At 52.3% G+C, this 22,023-nt stretch overlaps 3 protein-coding genes across 10 annotated transcripts in view; 2 read left to right on the forward strand and 1 right to left on the reverse strand.

The window, feature by feature from the left end:
• The window catches only part of LOC121365583 (E3 ubiquitin/ISG15 ligase TRIM25-like), a 430,661-nt gene extending 412,058 nt beyond the window's left edge, over nt 1–18,603 (forward strand). The window contains exon 5 of one of the 2 annotated variants that reach the window (XR_005957035.1): nt 18,554–18,603. The gene's annotated coding sequence lies outside the window, so the exon portion shown is untranslated. The remainder of the gene's footprint in view (nt 1–18,553) is intronic. The other variant, XR_005957036.1, reaches the window with a different exon arrangement.
• Nucleotides 336–8,725, forward strand: RNF14 (ring finger protein 14). Of its 7 annotated transcripts, none has more exons than XM_041489901.1 (9): nt 336–487; nt 720–848; nt 1,366–1,547; nt 2,056–2,207; nt 2,499–3,026; nt 3,696–3,924; nt 4,514–4,686; nt 5,182–5,312; nt 5,893–6,501. In XM_041489901.1, the coding sequence occupies exons 3-9, from the start codon at nt 1,394–1,396 to the stop codon at nt 5,951–5,953; spliced, it is 1,428 nt and encodes a 475-aa protein (XP_041345835.1). In that variant the 5' UTR covers nt 336–487; nt 720–848; nt 1,366–1,393; the 3' UTR covers nt 5,954–6,501. The 7 variants fall into 7 exon arrangements, with proteins under 7 accessions (XP_041345835.1, XP_041345837.1, XP_041345839.1 ...); XM_041489903.1 differs by having other exon boundaries at nt 357–476; XM_041489905.1 differs by having other exon boundaries at nt 378–487; nt 723–848.
• Nucleotides 7,657–12,563, reverse strand: GNPDA1 (glucosamine-6-phosphate deaminase 1). The gene is made up of 6 exons (XM_041489914.1): nt 12,329–12,563; nt 12,154–12,255; nt 10,606–10,788; nt 9,866–10,050; nt 9,129–9,303; nt 7,657–8,859 (listed from the first exon to the last, which is right to left on the reverse strand). Exons 1-6 carry the CDS (start codon nt 12,450–12,452, stop codon nt 8,762–8,764), a joined length of 867 nt encoding a protein of 288 aa, XP_041345848.1. The 5' UTR covers nt 12,453–12,563; the 3' UTR covers nt 7,657–8,761.
• Nucleotides 18,604–22,023: the final 3,420 nt, after the last annotated feature.

Here is a 22,023-nt window from a genome sequence, read left to right on the forward strand (position 1 = left end):
AGCTCTGCCGGGCTGCTCCGGGGCTTTGCGGCTTCGTGGGGTGGGGCGGTGGGTGTGTTTAAGCTCCCTGTAATGAATCACGGCCATGGAATGCGCCGCGGTAGAAGCGACCCACAGAGCTCAGTGAGTCCAGCTCCTGCTCCTGCACAGGCACCCAGCGCTCCCACCGTGCCCCTTCCCGGGGAGCCCGTCCCGTGCCCGGGCACCGCTCTGGAGGCGGCCGCTCGGTGCCCGCTCGGTGCCTGCCGGGGAAGGGGCGGCAGGCGGGGCCCGGAGCGGCCCCGAGCACCGCGGGCTGGGCCGGCCGGGCCCTCCCAGCCGCCGGGGGAGCTGCGGGGCCGGGCCGGCACCGCCTCCGCCCGCCGCCGCTTCCCGTCCCTTCCCGTGCCTTCCCTTCCCTTCCCTCCCCGCCGCCGCTCCGCGAGGGGCAGCGCCGGGCCCCCCTCGCTGTCCCCGGCCCGGCCGCGGCTGCCCCGGTGAGGAGCGGGTGAGGAGCGGGTGAGGCGGGCCGCGCCGGGCTGTCCCCGCGGGGCCGGGCCGGGGCGCAGCGGTGGCAGCGGCCGGAGCCGCCATAGCCCCGGAGCTGGGCCTGGGCCCCGCGGCTCGGTCCCGGCTGGAAACGAGCCCCAAGCCCTGGGCGAGCCGTCGGGCACGGCGCAGCGAGGGGACTCTGCCCCGAGCCCGTGCTGACGGTGCCGGTGGTGTTTGTTTGTCCGCAGCAGCCCCAGGCGGGGGTGTCCCTCAGCAGCGCCGTGCCCCTGCCGTGAGGGAGGAGAAGCGCCCGGCCCTGGAGGGATGCGCAGGGAGCGGCTCCTCGGCTCTGCCTCCGCGCTGCTCTCACTCGAAAGGTAACTCGGCAAACTGGCTTCATTTATAGAGAGCCTCAAGCTGGCTTTATTTCCCCAGATGTGGAGCCGAGATGCTCCACGAGTGCATCTACAAAATGTCTGTGCGGGGTTTGAACCTTTCTCTGATATTTTCAATCACAAATGCGACTGTTTCCGTTTGCGTTAGAGCACTGCACGAGAGCTACTGTTACTGATTCATTTCTCCTGTGTTTTTTGGGGATCTGTTTTCTTCCAAATACCAGTGAAATGTCCCTGTGTCCCCTGTCTCCATATTTCATTATTTCCTACCTTAAAGCTGTCTTTACCTAATAACACACAGTTTGCTTTCTGACTTTTCAATATTCTCTTGGGGATTTTTAACAATTTTATAAAGCTACCAATATTATTTTCAACCTGTAAAATACCTTAATTATATTTCACATTGTTTTAGGTTGGTTACCTGGGTTTTTCTAAAGCTTAGTATGCTATAAAATAGCTGCCATTTGAATGGGATGCATTAACTTGGTTGATGTTGCAGATTGGTGGCAACTCTACAGAAAAGTTAAATGTCTTCAGAGGACAAGGAGGCTCAGGAGGACGAGCTGCTGGCTCTGGCCAGCATCTACGATGAGGATGAGTTTAAGAGAGCAGAGTCTGCCCAAGGAGGAGAAACAAGGATTTGTGTGGAGTTGCCTCAAGACTTTAAAGTTTTTGTGAGGGGTGAGTTGAGATGTTTTGTGTTATCCCAAGGGAGGCTTTGCCAAGCTCAGGTGGTTGTTGGGGAGTGACCTGAGGGAACAGTGAATGGACAGAGCTGTGGCTCACCCTCTGCTCTGCTTGTTGGGGATTGTGCTTGAGCAGTTTAATCCTGATCCACAGAACGCCCTCAGTAAACTCTAAAGTCACAGATGAGTAATAGCACTTCTTCAGAATAATCAAGTTCATTTACTGGGTGTTTATTCCCCCGAGGATGTGTGCTTCCAGGCTCCTGGTTTGTGCAGAATCTGACATTTCACAGTGCTGCTGTTTAACTGCTTTAATCACAACCTTGACCTCCAACCCTTGACATTTTACCGCACTGAGAGTTTTGTTATTTAGGGCGGAACAAATAGTTTTAACCCCAGCAACACATCAAATGAACAGACACTGGGTGCTGTCAGAAGCAGCAGCAGTTGGTTCATTTTAATCTTTCTGTTATTTCTCCCTGTGCCTCGGTGGCCTGGCTCAGGCAGTTCCACAGAGAGCCTCCAGAGCAGTGGCTTCGAGTACTCCGTGTGCTTCCTGCCTCCCCTCGTGCTGAATTTCGAGCTCCCACCTGACTACCCATCGACCTCCCCGCCCGTGTTCACCCTCAGTGGGAAATGGCTCTCCCGGGCCCAGGTTTGCAGGGGATTTTTTACATTTTGGCTGCTGAGTAAGTTAATAATTAACAGCTAAGCAAAGTGAAAAAAAACAATGACATTGCTCCTCAGTTGGCTCTTCTTTTGTCTCTTGCTGGTTTTCGTTTGATTACTATTCTGAGGAATGAAAAGTTGCATCTGTGAGAAGTATTTTGTTCAGCATAAAAACTGCTGAATCTGAAATCAAGTTTGCACTAACGACTGTGTGAGGGGAGGAGCCCAGTGAGGAGTTACAAACTTCCTGAAATCAGGAATTCTTTGTCTTTCCCAGCTCAGCGCTCTTTGCAAGCACTTGGACAATATGTGGGAAGAGAACAGAGGCTGCGTGGTGCTGTTTGCCTGGATGCAGTTTCTGAAGGAGGAAACACTGAATTACCTGAATATTTCATCACCCTATGAGCTGAAAATGTGCCCTCAGGGGAAGGGGCAGGGCCGGACACCAGCGGGACCCCTCGAGGCTGGGGAGGACTGTGGGGGTGCCACATGCTCTGCCACAGCTGAGGAGGAAATCATGGATGCCAGGGCTGTGCAGGATGTGGAGTCTTTATCCAGTCTGATCAGGGAGATCTTGGACTTCGACCAGGCGCAGAGGAGGAAGTGCTTCAACAGTAAGATGTACTCGTGCGGTATCTGCTTCTGTGAGAAGCTGGGCAGCGAGTGCATGCGCTTCATCGAGTGCAGCCACGTGTACTGCAAGGCCTGCCTCAAGGACTACTTTGAGATCCAGATCAGGGATGGGCAGGTGCACTGCCTCAACTGCCCCGAGCCCAAGTGTTCTTCTGTCGCCACTCCAGGCCAGGTAATTCCTGTACAGGTAATTCTGTGGAGCTCTGGAACCCAGCCCGAGTTCAGGGCGTGGCTCTGCGTGCTCTACACTGTCAGTCACAGAGTCATTTGGGTCAGAAAAGTCCTCCCAAGATCACCTTTGACCCAGTCCCACCATGCCACTAAACTGTGTCATGAAGTGCCACATCCTTGGGCACTCCAGGGATGGGCTCTCCAAACCTCCCTGGGCAGTTCCAGTGCCTGAGCACCCTTTCCATGGGAAAGTTCCTGCTGATGTCCAATCTGAGCCTGCCCTGGCCCAGCCTGAGGCTGTTCCCTCTTGTCCTGTCCCTGTTCTCCCTGGGAGCAGATCCTTGACCCCCTGTGACCTGTTGGAGAATCTAAAGTGGATTCATCCCAGCTCTTGGTACCTTTTCTGACTGTAATTCAGACTGACAGGCTCAGAATTACAGTTGCAAGGAATCAGGGAATCCCAGACTGGTTTGGGTTGGAAGGGACCTTAAAGCCCATCCAGTGCCATGGCAGGGACACCTTCCCCTGTCCCAGGCTGCTCCCAGCCCCAGTGTCCAGCCTGGCCTTGGGCACTGCCAGGGATCCAGGGGCAGCCAGAGCTGCTCTGGGCAGGCTGTGCCAGGGCCTGGCTGTGCTGGTGACGTGCTGCCTGCCTGGGCTGTGTTGGCAGGTGAAGGAGCTGGTTGGGGAGGAGCTGTTTGCCCGCTACGACCGCCTGCTGCTGCAGTCCAGCCTGGACCTGATGGCTGACGTGGTGTATTGCCCCCGGCCTGGCTGCCAGACCCCCGTGATGCAGGAGCCCGGCTGCACCATGGGCATCTGCTCCTGCTGCAACTACGCCTTCTGCACCTTCTGCAAGATGACTTACCACGGGGTGTCACCCTGCAAGGTCACTGCAGGTCAGTCACCTCCCCCTGGGCTCCACGGTCACACCCACACCCAGCTGAATCCTGCCTGGCAAAGTCCAGGGTTGGGCAAGGCAGCTCCTCGCCCTGAGCTTTGTGAAAGGTGCAGTCGTTTGGAGGCAATTAAATATTCCTTTGGTGAGACTCCTCAGCTCAGGAGCTCCCTAAACTGCTGGTTGTCAGATGCTGAGAGGCTGTAGCAGGGGAAGAATTCCTTTATATTTTCACTACTTTGTATTGTCAGAGTTAATACTGGAATCAGATGGAGGCTTCTCTCTCTCTGGCCTTTAAATCCTGTGACAGAATTTCATTAAATATGTAGTCTGAAAAAAAAATAATTTCTATTTTCAGTTTATTTTACATTGTTCTAATTCCATCAACAGATCTCTTTTATAATAAAACAGTGTAAAACTGCTGAATGTTGGGTGGTTTTAATATTATCATCTTATGTATTTTAATAGTTTTCTTGCTTTTTAATTCATGACATTATTGTTCTTTGAGAATCTTTGTGCTGCAATTAGCAGGACTTTTAAATCTAGTATCTTACAAAAGCTGTCTGGTTTCGTTTGATTTTGCCCCCCAGAGAAATTAATCGATGTGAGGAATGAATATTTAAAAGCAGATGAGGCAACTAAAAGATTTTTGGAACAACGCTATGGCAAGAGAGTGATTCAGAAAGCCCTGGAGGAGATGGAGAGTAAGAAATGGCTGAAAAAGAACTCCAAGGCTTGTCCTTGCTGTGGGACCCCCATTCAGGTGAGTGAGGAGGGAAAGGCTGGGAATCATGGAACAGAAAATAACCCACAAGGAGGCAGTTCTGGGTGTGCTGGAGCCTCTAGGGAGAGCAAATCTCTAGGAAATACTAAGAGAAGTTCCATTTTTGTGTGGCATGGAAAAGGAGGTGAGGTGATACTTGTGGATCCCAAGGACTGGAGTACAAACAGTGACTGGTGGTCAGGCTCCCCCACTGAACAGATCCTGCATCTCTTTTGTTTTCCTGGTGTTTCAGGCTACCTCTGGTTTACCCTAGAGCTAGGAAATCAATCCAGCTTCAGAAAGATACTGATTTCTGGTATTTTTAGTGTTCTAACCAATTTCCAGTGCTGGGATCCCAGCTCCCAGTGGAAATGTCAGTGTGTGGTGGAGCAGGGGGATGTGCTCACTGACTGCTCTGGGGGCTGTTGGCAGAGAGGGACTCAGGGCTGCCACAGTGGGTTTCTCTTACCACCATTTCTTGTTTTTTTCCCCCAGAAACTGGATGGCTGTAACAAGATGACGTGCACAGTGTGCATGCAGTACTTCTGCTGGCTCTGCATGGGCTCCCTGTCCCAGGACAGCCCCTACCAGCACTTCGAGAACCGCTCCTCGCCCTGCTTCAACAGGTCGGTGCTGCAGGGACCCCTGCACTGCTGCAGCTTGCTGCTTCTCCTCACAGTCTCTCCCAGATTCTTACCTGAAATGTGTAGATACAGCTAAAGGCACGGTTTCTCCTCTCAAATAATTGGCACTAACAGTAAAAATCAGGAGTGATTCAGGATTGGTTTTGCTTTTTTAAGAATTTTGGGTTTATTAGTTTAATTCTGGAGGAGTTTTCTGAGCCTATTCCTGATTTTTGTTGGCCAGGTCATGACCTTGCCCTTTCTGTGCTGTTTCCCTGAGTGTTTCCCTGGCAATGCTCAGGAGCAGCTCGAGGACTGGGGAAGAGCTGCTTTAAGGAGCTGCAGGGTTGCCTGACATTTCCTTGGGGAAGAGCCAAGGGTCAGAAGTGCTGCTGGGGACAGGTGACAGGCAGGTCACACCAGGGGGACAGTGGCAGCCTCTCTTGTCCCTTCCATGGGGCACAGATGGTGATACTGAAAAAACCAGGGGAACTTGCTGTACTGTTGTTGCATTTAGGGTGATACTTTTTTAAACATATTTGACTTTTTTATGCCCTGGTATCACTGATTTTCTCTCTTGCAGATTGTTTCAAGATGTTAGCATCAACAATGGGGAGTTCTGGGAAGAGGAAGATGATGATTAGTAACTTCCTCCAGCACCAAAAGGTGATAAACCACAGACAGATGCTTTTTGTGTGTCCTGTGTTTGCTTTTCACTTCCACTGTGTGACAGAAGAGTGGTAACTGCACTGCAGGACACTCACACCTCAGAGCCTGTTGCCAAAACCAAAGGAGACCTTTCCCCATCCTGGGATCAGGATCATCATGGAATGCCCAAACAAACATGTCCATTATTAAAGTCAGAAATTGGAAAACCATTGGAAAAAATATATACCAAGAGGTGCCAATTCTTTAAAAGCCAACAGACAAAACTGAAGCCTCAAATCCTGGAAGTATTTTGGGGGTTTCCTTTAGGGACAGTGACCCTTGGATCGTGAATATTGTGGGGTTTGGGGTGGTTTGGTGGAGCTGCTTGGACTGGGGGAGTTTTCTGATACAATACAGAAAATTTCTTCTGTATTCAGCAACAAAGTTTGTTGCTTTTATGAATTTCCTGATGTGCTTCTCTGAAAAGCAGCTCCTGGCTCTGTCCCTGGTACTTTCTAATGACATTAAAGCTGATTATCCCCAACCCTTCTTGTTGGCTGCTGTGCCTGAGCCTTTGCATCCCTGAGAGCTTGGGCAGAGAATGACCAGCAGCCATTCCCAGGGATCTCTGTGAGCTTGGTGACTCCCTGTGCTGCTGTTGGATTCCCTCACGTTGCCTGTCCTTGTTTTGGCAGGGATGAGTGCCAAGGCAGTGAGCTGAGGATGTGACCAGTGAGAGGGTGAAAAGTATCAGGAAGAGATGAACTTGAATTCTTCAAGACACTGACAATTACCTTGTGTTCTCAGTTGATGAAGTAATTTATTTTCTATTAACTCTTCATATAAGAAATTTGATGGTTGATACTTTTCCTTCTGGACTAGATCCTTTATTTCCACTGGTTTTGCACTTCAAATTATTTCAGAAACCAAATTTTTTCCCCTAAAATCTCAGCAAGTGGTTTGGAGAGTATGAAGGTGATTACTAGAGGCAAACACTGATTTTTTACAAGTTTTTCCACTTGCAGAACAGTCTAAAAGTTTATTTGGAAGTTAAAGCTGCATGTGCTGTGCTCAAGAGCAGTTGGGCCTGGATGGAAAGCTCTGGAGCTGAGACTCCTCAGGAACTCGAGGTGATCACAGCTCACTCAGTTCTGACTGAGAGTTAATAAATTTATCCTGGGATGTGTGGCCAGGAGTGGTGCTGCAGTTCCCTGTGCCCAGGAGGAGTCTGCACTGTTGGAACTGGCACAGAGATTAAAAAGATGGAAGAGCAGGTCTCACCTCAGCTGAATCTCTAGGTCAGTGTCTAGGAAAAGTGTACATTGTGTATGGTCTGAGTTGTTTTCTTGCACCTTTCACATGCACTAAATTCACTTTAAGATGGTAAACACAGTGTCCCTGTTTGTCTTCCTTGTGGCATGGATTTGGCAGCACAGGTGTCCCCAGGTGCTCCTGGGAATGGGACAGCCCAGAGCTCCCACCTGGAGCTGGCAGGGACGTGTTCTGCTCGTGGCATTTAATGCATGCAGAGTGCCCTGCCACCCCAAGGGCCCTGCTTTTCCTCTGAGGAAAACCTGCCAGCAAACACTGGGCAAGGAAGGGGGAGCAGCAGGAGCTCTTCCCAGCAAACTGCCTCCAGCACAGCTTTGCTACCATGAGCACACTGAGACCGAGCACCAGATACAGTCAAATGTCACCATTTAAAAAATTAAACATTTACTGAAGAAAGTTACAGTACAGATCAACAACTTACAAAACTTCTGTATAAAGAAAATAAATGTTGCCCAGTTTTTTTGCCCCTTGTGTGAGAGCATTGGACAGAAGTCCCAGGAGTCACATTTCAGAATTGGTGGGGTCTTGGCTGTTGTCCACCTGTGTGGGGTGTCTGTAATTAAACAGAGGCTGAAGCCAGTGGGAACAGAGTGTTTCCTATGGGGCTGGTTTGGCTCTTCCTCAGAGAAATGGAAAATTCTGGAGAAGAGAGAGCACCAGGCACAGCAAATCATACCTGGGCCTGAGAACAGTGACAGCCTCAGGTGCCTGAGCTGCACCCTGGGCCCCAGTGGGGGATGCTGCTGGAGCCTCTTCTGCTGAGGGGTCTCAAGTCCAACATGTGGCTCAAAGCAGGGCTCAGCCAGGGCTTTATGCAGTCAGGTCCTGGCAGCCTCCTCAGGAGGGAGCCTGCCCCGTGGGGATCCTGTCCCACTGCCTGGCTGCTCCCACAGTGGGGTTTTGTCCTCTCCAGCGTGGGCATCGTGTCTCCACTCCCACCCCACTGTCCCTTCTCTTCTCCCTGGCTCCATCTTCTTGCTGCCCTCTCCTGGCTGTGGGTGCAGCTCTGAGCTTTCCCTTCTCCAGCTGGACAATCCTCTTTTCCAGGATTCTAACGTAAGAATGTTTCATGGAGGAGGAAGGAATAACAGGAGATACTTGTGCTAATAATTGCAAGGAATACACCCCAGAGTTATCACCCACTTGTTTCTGAAACATTGTGCTTTCTTTTATCCTCACATTTCAGTTCTGCAGCCTTCAGCCTGTGATTACAGCCAGTTCACAGATCAAACAATTCATTCTTCACTTCCTTCAGAGAATGAGTTGGTGGCAGAAGTTTGTGGAACACAGAACACTGAATCCCATCCTCCTTTGGTTAATTAAGGCAGGTGTTTGGCATCTGTCTCTTTAATGGATAAAAGGAACCACAAGATCATTCTGCTAATTTAAAAACAAATATGAGATCAGTTTCTGCAGCAATTCCCTTTTGTCCCAGCTGTTTTCAGCAGCTGGTTCAGCACTGCCCCAGCACATTAATCACTGTATGGCTTCTTGGACTGGCTTCTCTCTGCTCCCATCTCCTTCATGCTGTACAAGGGCTCCACAAGCTTGTTGTGAACCAGCATTAAACCTGATGGAAAGAGTCAAAAGGCAATTTAAGTAGACATAATAAAGGAAAGTTCTCCTTCATTGGATGCTAATGCAATTAGACATTACTGTTGTCCTTGTGCCTTTGCTCCTACACCAAGCATTAAGCATTTACCTCCACACATACTGCTGTGGTATATTTAAGGAATATACTCCTTTAGCAGTTACTTATACAGCAACACCTCTGCAAAGCATGGCTCGTGGCTCCTAAAAATGTAACAGAGCAGCTGCCTGGCCTGGTCAAACACTCACCTTTGAAGTATTTCACTGTTTTGACCTTGAGCTCCAGCGTGGCGTCCTCGTCGCACACGAACACGGTGTTGGGGTGCTGCTGGAAGGCCGACACCGTCCACATGTGGTTGACACCGTCCTCGATGGCTTTGTACAGAGCAAAGGCTTTGTGGGCTCCCGTGATCAGGATCATCACCTGCACCCCCAGACAGAGAGGGCAGTCAGGGCCTGGCACCGGGGCCAGGGAGAGCCCAAGCACACCCTGCCAAGCTGAGAATGGGGACACCCCTGTCACCCTCCCCACAGCCACTTCTCTGTGCTGCTGCTGCTCTGGCTGCTTCAGCTCTCAATGAAACCACAGCCTGGTGGGTCACTGCCATGATCCTTTGGGCACCTGTACACTGAGATTTGACAAGTGTAGATCAAGAACAGACTGCAGTAAAAGTGGTCCCACAGTTTTCATGACCTGCTGGTGTGACATCAACTCAGCCTGATTTCTGCAGTTACTTTCCAGGTGACATTGCTAACCAAAGACACCCTCCCAAACCTTCCTGGCTCCCTGGGGGGAACAGCTGCTGCAGGGTTACACAAACACAAGTGCCAGCAGAGATGGAGGTGTTGCAGGATGCCAGAAGACAGGAGGGTCAGGCATTCTGTGACAGGAATACCCTCCACCAGAGGACACATGGCTGCTCCATAACAGGATAACCTTTGGCTGCTCCAGAAAAACTGCAGGAAGCCATTTCTTATTTCCTCACCTCTCTGGCATCCATGACAGTGCCTACTCCAACTGTCAAAGCCATGGTGGGCACTTTGGAGAGGTCACCGTCAAAGAACCTGGCATTGGCCAGGATGGTGTCCATGGCCAAGGTCTTGACTCGTGTCCTGGACACCAAACTGGATCCCGGCTCGTTGAAGGCGATGTGGCCGTCGGGGCCGATACCTGGACAGGGACAGTGGCAGCACAGGGTCAGCTGTGACAGCAGAGCCAGCAGCTCTCCCAGGAGAAGCAGTGCTCCTGGGAACAGAGCTGAGGAAAGCCCCTGCAGTTCCTCTGCTCCAGCTCAGATTTGTGTCTGCTAGGAACAACAGCAAAGCCCCCTCAGGAGCCACCAGGCAATGGCCTGATTGTGCTGGGACAATGACAAAGTCGGTGGCAGAACCGTATGACAAATGGATGGGAAAAGCTACTCCCAGCAGTTTCCTGTTGCCACTGACAATTGATAAATACCTCATATTTTTACAGTTCTAGCCCTTCCCATTTCTCCTGCCAACACTTCCTGAACAGGTCACTGACAGCACTGAAGGGCCTAAAGCTGGGAGTGGGAGGTGGGGAGACAAGGCTGCCAGGACACTGCAGTGCCCAGGGCCACGGACTGTGGGGTGGATTTCACTGCAAATGCACTGAAAGTGAGCAGTTTTGGCAATAAATGAGAGCTGGGGAGGACAGGCACAGCTTTGGGACAGGGTTCAGAGGCTGCTGCTCTCGGGTTCTCACCTCCAACAAAGAGCTCGATGCCTCCAGCTGCTTTGATTTTCTCCTCAAATGCATCACACTCTGCCTGGAGATCAGGGGCGTTTCCATCCAAGATGTGGACGTTCTCTGGGGAGATGTCAATGTGCTTGAAGAAGTTATTCCACATGAAGGAATGGTAACTTTCTGGGTGATCCCTCGGGAGACCTGGTAACAAACAGAACACACAGGACTGAGGCCAGCTGGAACAGTGTCACCCATAACACAGCACTTCCACAGCCCTGCAGTGGCTTTGGTGACAGAGCACTGCTGTGGTTTGTCATGCCCTCAGCTTTCAGAGTTGTTTCTATTTCCCTAAATACCAGAATTAAAATCACCTCCTGTAAGACACATGCCCATATCAATACACAACAGATGTTCAAAAAGCAGGTGTGTGCTGTGCCTCATCTGTCAGTACCTTTTCAACCCTTTTTCTATTTCATATGAGTAAGAATTATTAAAAAGCTTTGCAGAAGCCTGGGAAATAATAATTATTGTATAATTATTGCATATTTACCTCCCTTGAATGCTGTAAACCCACACTGGACTGCTTATTCCCTGATGCTTCTTGATTGGGATTACTCACTGAATAAAAACCCCTCTTGACCAGGATAAAATTAGCATTAGCAAATATTTAGCTTGTATGTTTTTCACCTTTGGATCTATTTCTTCTGAGGAGACTGTTTCACCATGACTTCAGCAATGGCAGTGCTTTGCTAACTCAGCAGAAGATACCAGAGGGCACTCAGGGGACACAGTGGTCTTTGTAAGGGACCTTTATAACCCCAGAGCAAAGGTGGAAGCAATGCTGCACGCTGAGCCTGCAGTGATAAGCTGTTCCTGCCTGCTCAGTGCCTGAGTGCAGCCAACACACAGCAGTGTCTGTAACTGTGTGCAATACTGGGCAACACCCAGCATCCAGCTTTGTCCATACGTTTTCAAACCTATGAAAAATTTCAATTTTCTTCCAGAGGTTTTCAAATTGTCCCCCTTTGCTAATTCCCTGGAGGTGTTTAAGGAAAGACTGGATGTGGCACCCAGAGCCATGGTTCAGCTGACACCGTGGTGTGGGGTCACAGGCTGGACCCCACGATCTCAGAGGTTTTTTCCATCCTAACTGATGCTGTAACTCTGTGACTGTTGATGCTGTAACTCTGTGAATATTGATGCTGTAACTCTGTGAATATTGATGCTGTAACTCTGTGAATATTGATGCTGTAACTCTGTGAATATTGATGCTGTAACTCTGTGAATATTGATGCTGTAACTCTGTGAATATTGATGCTGTAACTCTGTGAATATTGATGCTGTAACTCTGTGAAATGTTGGTGCTGTAACTCTGTGAATATTGATGCTGTAACTCTGTGCCTGTTGATGCTGTAACTCTGTGAATATTGGTGCTGTAACTCTGTGCCTGTTGTCCCTCTTACCTGCACAGGTGGATTTCGGGCACCGCCAGGCTCTGCCGGGATAAGAGCCCAGCAGCTCCTGGGCAGGGCCAAAGGCGACAGGACAGGTGGCTGTGGCACTCACCCACGTACTCGTCCATGTTGAAGGTCTTCACGTACTTGAAGGAGAGGTCCCCGTTGCGGTAATACTCCACCAGCTTGCTGTAGCAGCCCAGGGGGGTGCTGCCTGCGGGGAGCGGCCGCCTCAGCCGGGGCAGGGCCCGCGCTCGGCCCCGGCCCGGCCGCCCCCCGGCACCCACCTGTGGGCAGCCCCAGCGTGAAGAAGCGCCCGGGGCCCGGCCCGAACTGCACGATGCGGTTGCGGATGTACTTGGCCGCCCACTCGCTGGCCTGCGAGTAATTCTCCAGGATGATGAGCTTCATGGTGGGGCCGCCGGGGATCGCCGCCGTCGCCTCCCGGATCGCCTGTGCCCGCGATCGCCGCCGCCTCCGCGGATCACCCCAGTCCGGAACCTCCGCTTCCTCCCGGCTCGCCCTGCCCGGGATCACTTCCGCGGGCCGGGAGGCGCCGCCCGGGCCGCCCCGCGGGTGGGCGGGGAGCGGCGGGCCCGGCCCCGCGGGAGGGACCCGGCGTGGGGCTGGAGCAGAGCGGAGCAGCTGGAACGGAGCGTGGGGTTGGAGCGTGGGGCTGGAGCGGAGCGCGGGGCTGGAGCGGAGCGAGGGGCTGGAGCGGAGCGGAGCGAGGGGCTGGAGCGGGGCGTGGGGCTGGAGCGGAGCGCGGGGCTGGAGCGGAGCGAGGGGCTGGAGCGGGGCGTGGGGCCGGAGCGTGGGGCTGGAGCGGGGCGTGGGGCCGGAGCGTGGGGCTGGAGCGGAGCGCGGGGCTGGAACGGAGCGTGGGGCTGGAACGGAGCGCGGGGCTGGAGCGGAGCGAGGGGCTGGAGCGGAGCGAGGGGCTGGAGCGGAGCGAGGGGCTGGAGCGGAGCGGAGCGGCTGAACGCGCCGGGAGGGAGCGCGGCGCTGCGGCTGCCGAGCAGCCTCTCCGTGAATGTCACCGCGCTGCAAGTCCTGTCGTCCAGGCGAAGCTGTGGGAAGCAATGCTTCCTCCAGATACGTTAAAACGGCCCTAAATATCTCCATGTGGTTCTGCTGGAGTGTCACCGTCCCAGCAGGGATCCACCCGACTCTGTCCTTCAGCTTTGCAGCCCTAAAGCAAAACCCCCAGCCTTGTCCCACCAAACCTCACGGTTTGAGCTGATCTCACGGTTGAACTGCTCTGTAGCACTCACTTTGGGGCATGTTGGGGTCGTTCTGGGAGATGGAGAGACCATGATCTCTGTCTGTCCTTGCTCCTGGCACAGTAGGATCCCCAAAACACCTTCCTGCTCTTGCTCCAGAGTTCAAACTCTCATGAAAATGTGCCCTACCTGTCCTTGCAGAGGCTTGGTTCATTGTTGGAATACAAAGCTCTTACTTCAAAGTTAGACCGATATTCAATTTCATCAGAAGGAAGAATGAGCTACAAATTGCTTTGCTGGGATCCAGCCCATGCAGTTACTCTTCATTTTAATAATTTAAATGACCTGGCTAGAACCAGTGCTCCCGGTACTGTCTCATCCTGGAGAGCCCTTGGGTTGCCCGTGGGAATGATGGGTGTGGCGGGCTGTGGGCACACACGGGAAGAGTTTTAGGCCACAGAGCTAAATAAATTCCATGGCCGTGTGTTTGCATGACCGTCAGCCCACGGGCAGGTCTCCCGGTGGCCGGTGCGGGGTGAGGAGCTGGCAGCAGCGGCTCCCGGCTCTCCCGCAGGGCAGGGCAGCCTGGGCTCTGCCTCGGGGGGACACAGCTCTTCACTTGTGCCATCGGGGCCATTTCGGTGCGACAGACCCATGGCTTCCCCGGACACCGGCAGGAATCTCGGCAGCGGAGGGTTCAGAGGCACAGGACCGAGGTGCTGGGCTGGCCGGGGGCTGTGCCCCGCTGGGTCGGAGGGACGGGGACCCGGCTGCGGTCTGACCCTTCCCATCCCGGAGCTGCTGCAGTCCTTTCTCCAGGATGTGCCGGCACCAAGGACACCTGGTGAGCGCACACCCGAGCTGCACACACACCCGGGAGCTCCCACATCACCCCTCTCGTGGCACAACTGCAGCTTCTGGCGTGCAAAGCCAAAACTGCAGCGGGGCTCGGCAGGGAGGGAGCACCGAGGATCCCCAAAGATCCCTGAGCAGAACGCTCGGCGTTACCCTGGAAACGCGGCCAGCGCTCGGAAATTTCCGAAAAGCAAATACTGGAGGCACAGCCCGCATAGGAATTGACGGCAGGGACACCACGGACTTCCCTCGGCGGTGACAGCCGGGGTGAGCTGTGGGTTGTGGGCTTTGTCTGCCCTCGGAGCGGCCTTGGACAGCGTCACCTCATCCCCTGCCTCCGCCTCACCTGGCCCGGCTCTCCTGGGACGAGTGGAGAGCTGCTGCCCTTGGGCCGGCCCTGCAGCCCCCAGCTGCTCACACAGCGCCCTTGTGGGGATGGGGTCGGTGAAATCCAAGTGCTGGAGGGCTCTGACTGCACAGGCGTGGCTTTCACCTCCCCTGCCAGTGGCTTGGGCAGCTGCGGTGCACAAAGATGCAGGAGGAGCCGACAGCTCCCCGTGAAAGCAAAACATGTTTTGGTGAAAGCAAGAAGCGCAGCGGAGGCAGGCAGGAGCCCCCGCGCTGCCCACACCCAGCACATCCCGGGGAGCCTCACGCTCCATCCCCCCGAGCTGCTCCGGGGCCGGGCTGTGCGTGTCACTCGCATCGTGGGTATTTTTAGGTATGATAATTTCTGCCCGTTATTGTTCCTGCATTTACAGCGAGCTGTTCCCATGCTGAAGAACTTCCTGGTGTCTGAACAGGCTGATTTTCCTTCCTTGCAAAAGCAGCAGATGGAAGGAAACAAACACTTCTCCACGGGAGAAGTTGATGTTTAATGGGGGAGCTCTAACAAACGCAGCGTTTTCTTTTGCCCCATCTTGAAGGGATCAGAGTCAGCAGTGCTCAGAGACCAGCATTTTGCTATTGGGACCTGCTTGGGATTTCAGGAAAATAACTGGGGTTTTATTTCAGGAAAATAACTGGGGTTATTTTCCTGAAACAGCAACAATTAAAAAATTATCTCCATGAAGAATCCTCTCTCCAAATCCTGTAATTAAAGTCTTTTTAATATCCACCATCAGTCACCTCTTCCTGCTCCAGCATGTTCCATTTACCTTCTGACCCCAATTTATAAGAAAAGGAGAAATAACAGATCTGGAGGGGAGCTGCTCTTTCCTGCAAGCCCCACTCACATCTTAGCTCTCCCAGCAGCACCCAAATCCTAGTTAGGATATTTTTGAGGTCACAACAAGCCTATGGGTAGAGCAGTGCATAAACAAGCAGCTCTGGAGAGCACCCCTGCCAGTCCCTTCCCATTTTGCAGGTGCTGTTCCCATGACAAAGCTGTCAGGACCTCACTCCTCACCAGGTTCAAAACTGCCAGCCTAAGCAGTAAGGGATTTAATCTGGACAGCAAGGTTAAATTAACCATTGGTTAATTGTGATTTCTGCAGTAGGATGAAGAAATAACAGAGCAACAAAGGGCATTGGTGAAATCAGTGAGCTGGGGCCCCTGAAGTCAGGCTGGACTGAGCTGGCTGCGCTGCGTGGAGGCGATTTGGGGCTCAGCTCTGCTTGCCCCGTGCACCATCCAGCACAACTCACTGCATCCCTCCATGTCTGCCCCTCGGTTCTGCTGCTGGCTTTCAGAGGAAGAGAACTCCCATTGGGAAATTCTTCCAATTCAATGCCACCGTTGTTTTCGTTCCTCCTCCTCACAATACTCGTGGCTTACTGGGCCACAGTTTTCCCCACCAGTGAACAAGGCACTGCTTGCACCCGGCTGTGGGACGTGTGGCTGTGCTCGCCGGGCTCTCCTCCTTCCAGCAGACCCCATGCGACCCCGTGGCTTTTGTTGTTGCAACAAACACTAAAATTGCAGCTGCCTGAGTGTCCAAAACCCCGCAGGGAGCCCACATCTGCAGAACCTGCTGCTCCTGAGGCAGAGGGCAGCTGCCCTGGGCAGGGGCTGTCGCAGAGCCACGCAATGGTTTGGTGGGAAGGGACTTTAAGATATTCCAGTTTCACCCCCTGCCAAGAGCATTCCACCATCCCAGGTGGCTCCAAGCCTGATCCAACCTGGCCTTAGACACTTCCAGGGATGGGCCAGCCACAGTTTGGTTTTTTTGGGCAAAAAGATCAAAGATGATTCAAATACAAGATGATCACAAGCACAAAACGTCTTTGTGGCCAAGTGATATTTTGGGGAGGAGCATCTGTTAGACAGCATTTACTAATCCTTGACAAATCTCTCCAGCTTAATTACACAACTCTAATTCAGGATGTTGTTCCACAGTGGGGAATGACATCTATGGATATTCAAATCCTGTGGATCCAACTCTTGCACATGGAGTGTTTCTGCCTCCAGGGACACAAGAGTACTTTCGAATTGATGACAAAAAGGTTTTTGTCATGTGAACATTTTGATTTTTTTTTAATTGGGTAATTTAGCACTAAAAGGTTAGAAGAAAGATCTAGCTCTAATGTCCTGCTCAGTTGTTACTAGTTTAGCTTACACGCCCTGCTTTTGAGGTTTATTATTTAGCTTTTAGTGTTCAATATTTATTACAAAGTGCAGGTTAAAAGTGTTCTCTTTATTGCTCAGTTGTACACAATAATTAAAGGAACACATGTACAGCTCCAAGATTTCAGAGGACTCACTCCACTCCTTGTCATACTTTCAATTGCTTTCAAATACTTTCACAGCACATCCCGTACGGAAGTCACTAAAATCAATGACTTCAAGCTTCAAGTGTCTCTTGGGAGAAAAGACATTTTGTACTGGAGAAAAAGACCAAAAACACAGAGGCATGAAGTGATTTGCCTCAAACCACTTGGGAAATGAAAGCAGAACCAGTCATGTGCTGTAACCACAGCATCATCTTTCTACTGAGCTTCCCCACCTTAGAAAATAAAAATAAATACAGGGAGAGAAACTGGAAGAAATTGCCCTTACCCCTCTGGAGTCAGTCATGCTCAGACTAGATGGACTAATTAGGCTGTGATTTGCCTCCACTGGCCCCAAAATGGCTTTGACACAAATGTTTCACCATTTCTCCAGGATACGTTCCAGCATCTTCTCTGAGGACATGCACAGGTTGCATCTTATTTTAATCTCAGTGTTGTCCAAGTCAATCACTGTGCAGCTAATTACCACTGCTGCTACAGCCTTACTTAGGGGTGTAATCCCACCTCAGCAGCGAGTAAATCCGTGCATGTCATCAGCACAGCTCCTCACTGCAGGGAAATTCTCAGTGCAAATCGAGAGTCTCGTGGAAAGGTGAAACCAGAGTCTGTCAGTGCCTGCAGCTCTTGTTCCAGCTCCTTCAAAGGCATCTGTGTTGCAAGAACCGTGCCTCGTCCTTGTGTCTCCAGCATTTCTCAGGAGTCACTCTTTGAGGTTATTCATAGCTAAAATCCTTCACGGTTCCTGCCTCTCCTTCAGCATAGAACTGGGATGTTCATTCATCTCACTAAGACATCGATGAACTCCCTACCTCTCAAAGGCAAATACAGGCAGAAAAGAGTCCAGGCTGATTATGGTAGGGAATAATGAGCACTGAGGCCTGTATTTGTGACTGAGTGTGCAGTTCAAAACCATGTCCTCGGGCTTCAATGCTTGCAACTCTCTGAATTTGCAGTTTGGAATCCCAGCGGGGCTGATTCAGCCTTCCTCATCCTAAAGCTGATATATTTAAATCTCATCCACCTTAGGGATTGATGTGGGTAATTTTGTGCAAGCCTGACTAGAGCTGAACCGCTCCTGCAGAAAACAAATGTTACACAAGCTGAGAAGTGTTTTGGCCAATGTAACACTGAAGAACTCAGAATAAACCAACTTCTCTCGCTGCGTGGTTTCCTACACGTGCTCCTTTTGGAAGGAAGGAGCTCAACACCATCTGCTCCCGGTGGATGTGGAGGAGCTGACGGCCAACACCTCGTGTTTGGTGCAGCTGCCCTGCTCCCTGCCCGCGTGGTGGCACAGGGATGGCTGGGCTCAGGTGTGACCCAGGCTTGTCACTGTGGCTCACACAGGGCTCCTTCCTCAGTGCTGGCCCTGCTGTGTCCCTGCTGAGGCAGCGTGGCTTTACATCAATTTCCTGACTCCCTAGGTTTCACTAACACATCCTGTGGCAGCTTCCACGCTGAAAATTACACCTGAGTTCCACAATGTACGTTATACGTAGTGCACGGAGCTTGTGGGGTCACTCCTGCAGCTGTGGCGGTGCCAGGGACATGCTGCTGGCTCTTGGCATTCCCTCAGGCAGCGGCACACCGGGTCCCCACACACAGCCGGGCTGGCTCGGTCACCCTCCAGCCCCACTGGAGCTGGGAACCAGCCCAGAGAAGGACCTGGGGCTGCTGGTTGATAGCAGCTGAACGTGAGCCCAGGTGTGCCCAGGTGGGCAAGAGGCACCTGGGCTGTCTCAGCAATAGGGTGGGGATCAGGCACAGCCTGGACCCGCCGGTGTTGCAGCTCTCCCCCAGCCTCGGTGGCTCCGTCATTCCGTAGCCGTTCCAGGAGCGCTGCTCGCGGCCCGGGGCGGCCCCGGCGGCGGGCGGGGCGGGAGGCGGCGCGGCCGAGCGTGACGGGGAGGGCGGGAGCGAGCGGAGCCCGCAGCCGCCCCGCCGGGCCGGGCCGGGCCGGGCCGGGCCGGGCTCGGCCGCGGAGCCGCTCCCCGCCGGCTCGGGGCTGGGTGTGCCCGCGGCCGGTGTTTGCCCAGGCCCGGGGCTGGTGTTTGCTCTGTCCTGGGGCCGGGTGTTTGCCCAGTGCTGGGGCCGGGTGTGTCCGGGGCCGGTGTTTGCCCAGTCCCGGGGCGACCTTGGCGCAGGGCGCTGACCCCGCCGGTCATTTCCCCCCACGGCCAGCGACCCCCCCCAGCCGGGGAACGGTCTCGTTCCGCATCGTCCCGAGGTCACCGTTAGTTTTCTTCCATCTTTTACGTGTGGACTCCCTCTAGGCCAGGCGCTGGCCTTAAAGAGCTCCCTGGGGAATTCGGGTCGTTCTTCTCTTCCTGCCTCCCGTTTGTCTGCAGTAGCGGCCCCACGGAAAGGGCTCCCCGGTGTGACCCACTTCTGGCAGGCGCCTTTCTGACAACAGACATGGAGAATTATTTACTTAAGAGTAATGGAGAAATCCCTCAAAGCAGCAGACAGCTCGCTCCTGCTGAACCGAGGCTCTCCCAAGAAATCGCTGTGTTGTGACTTTTCCTGGGTAGCATTCCCAGCGTGGGTAGGCTGGCGCTCGGCAGAGTTCGAGATACACCCTCCCATGGGATGGAGCACTTGTCTCGTCTGACAGCTGCAGGTCTCCGTGTTTTTACATACTGGAAATGTAGAAGTTAAGTAAAACTTAGGCTTTTTTTTTTTTTTTTTCTTTTTTTTTTCTGTTCAGTGCTAAACAGATGCGCTGACTTACAATGACAGACCTCTTTGTGTTGTTCTGGGACGTGCTAGGGACAGATAACCAGGTCTGTGCAATAATCGCCTTTCCTGGCAGAGTCCTGCTGGTGGTGTTGACCCTAATGAGTGTCTTCACAAATGCCTCTTCCCAAGGGATGAGTATTTTCACAAATGCCTCTTCCCAAGGGATGTGCAGGTGTGCCATCGCCCGGAGCGGTGGGGATGGGTGACACAATCTCTGAAGGACTCCGCTGCCCGCTGTGGTGTTACCCGGCTGTGCACACACTCCTGGTTTCCCCCAGGAGGGCTGTGTGAAGCTGGTGTTTCCCTGCTCAGTGCTGTGTCTGCTCACACCTCGGGCAGAGCCAGGGCAGACTCATCTGCGAGCCCTGCGGAGATTAGGGAGCCAGGCTGTGCCAGAGGATTTGCACTGCTAAAGACAAGTACGTAATGGAGGCCTGTGGAGCCACTGGTTTAACTGGAGTGAGAGGCAGATTCTCACATGTAAATGTATTTACTTTTGAGTAGCTGTTTAGAAATTGCTTCTTTTCCTTGCCCTCTGCCAGAACCCAGGTGTTTCCGTTGTGAAGTGTGTTATCACTGAACTGGCTCCCAATGCTTGTGTTGCTTCAAAACCCTGCAAGCTGTGGAGATGCAGTTGGGCTTTAGAGAAAGAGAGGATGAGAGAGTGGGAGAGTCTCTGTAGCATTGAATGTGTCAATTCTCCCATATTTTGAAACTTAATGTGTGTGGGAATGTACAATAATGAATGTACCATGTGCCAAGGAAGAGAGAGTGATAGTGAAGTGATAACTGCAAGGGCTAGAGTGAATACAGGACCCAGTCAGTGGAGGTAGCCTGGAGAAATTCATAACAAGCTCATTTAATCCTTCAAATTACTGGATTATGAGTCGGTGGAGGAATTTTAAAAGCTTGATGTTCTTGGGTGGTGGGGTGATGCATTAATGGAGTTGGTTATGCAGGCAGGTGGTTCCTGTGCTGGTAAATGTGATTGACTGTCCAAGCGTGCCAGGGACGTGTGGCCTTCACTCTGGGATGGGTTCCCGATGTATCCGTGTGTATGCGGGAGCAGCACTGAGGTGTGGGCACCCTGTACAATATTTGTAGGACTCCTCAAGTGTCTGTATTTTCAGGAAAAAAAGGTGAGAGTTAGTGACCATGATCTGAGCACAAGAGAACTGGATAGCCGAGTTTGAGACCTGTGTGTTCCCTGTCCTCTGCCAGCCCTTCCTCAGCCGTGCAGGTGGGATGTGGGATGTGGGAATGTGGGCTGTGCTCCATCAGCAGCCTCTTCCTTCCCTGCAGACTCCCAGCCCAGGTCTGTGCATCATCGTGGGCATTGTGCGAGGGCCATGCACTGATTTAATTTCCAAAGCCAACTTCCCAGCCCATGGCTTTGTTCAGGCATTAAATAATCTGATAAAAAGTAGCCTGCAGTGATGCCTTTGGGCGATGTGAGCCTGAGCTCAGTACTGAGGAGGTGCAGCTTTGTGTAAGATAAAACTGAAACTCTGGAGAAGGGATTTCAGCCTCCCCCAGCCCTTCCATGGGGAGCAGGGCTGGGACAGGCTCAGGCTGCTGGATTTGGATCCTCCTCTGCAGGCCAGGTGCTGGGGCTGTGCTTGTGGAGGTGGGAATGGAGAGGTTCGGGAAGAAGGAGAGAGAGCTGCAGCCCGCCCTGGTACTGTTATTCCGGGCACTGCTGTGTCCCCAAAAAGGGACACTGAGAGGCTGTTGTCATTTCAATCTGCCTTTGGGAAAGTTATGCAGGGATGTTGTTGGGATTAGTGGGCTTAAAGCCTTTCCAGCATAACCCTGGATTGAGAGTTCAGTTGGCAGAACGGTATTTCGTCCTTGGAATAGAAATTACCCTCCATTCTGGGAAAAATAGCCCAGCTTTAACAAGTTTATTTACACTCTGTGTTTTCCAGGCATGCTTTGCACTTGGAGCATTCGAAAATACATGTGAGGTGTATGAGTAATGTAAACCCACCTAGGAAATGGTGGGAGTGTTAAATAATGAAGATGTATTCCTTTTTAAGTGCTGTGTCTTCCTGTTCCACTTGTTGAAGGTTTACATGGATCATGAATCATTCCATGGAGGGAGGTGTCAGTGGGAAAAATAAGGAAGAAAGATCTTTCCATTTGTTTGTTTTTTGCTCTGTGAAAACTGTAGAAGAAATACATTGCTGGAAATAGAATGGGAATAGAGCTTAAATCCATGAAGGACTACAATGCTTCTTTAATATCTGGGGAGGCTGGAGTGGAACAGGGAGGCAGATATCAGTTGCTGCCTTGTGTGTACCTTGAGCTTGTGTTTAATTTTGCAGCTGAAATGGGCACACAGCTTGAAGCTAAAAAATGAGAACATCCCAAATCTTTTCATGTCAGCATTAGAATCAGAAATGTCAGTGACTGTTTCCTCAGTGAGGTCCTTG

This window comes from Pyrgilauda ruficollis, unplaced genomic scaffold (genome assembly GCF_017590135.1).
Source record: "Pyrgilauda ruficollis isolate IOZ18807 unplaced genomic scaffold, ASM1759013v1 scaffold97, whole genome shotgun sequence".
NCBI classification, from domain to species: Eukaryota; Metazoa; Chordata; class Aves; order Passeriformes; family Passeridae; genus Pyrgilauda; species Pyrgilauda ruficollis.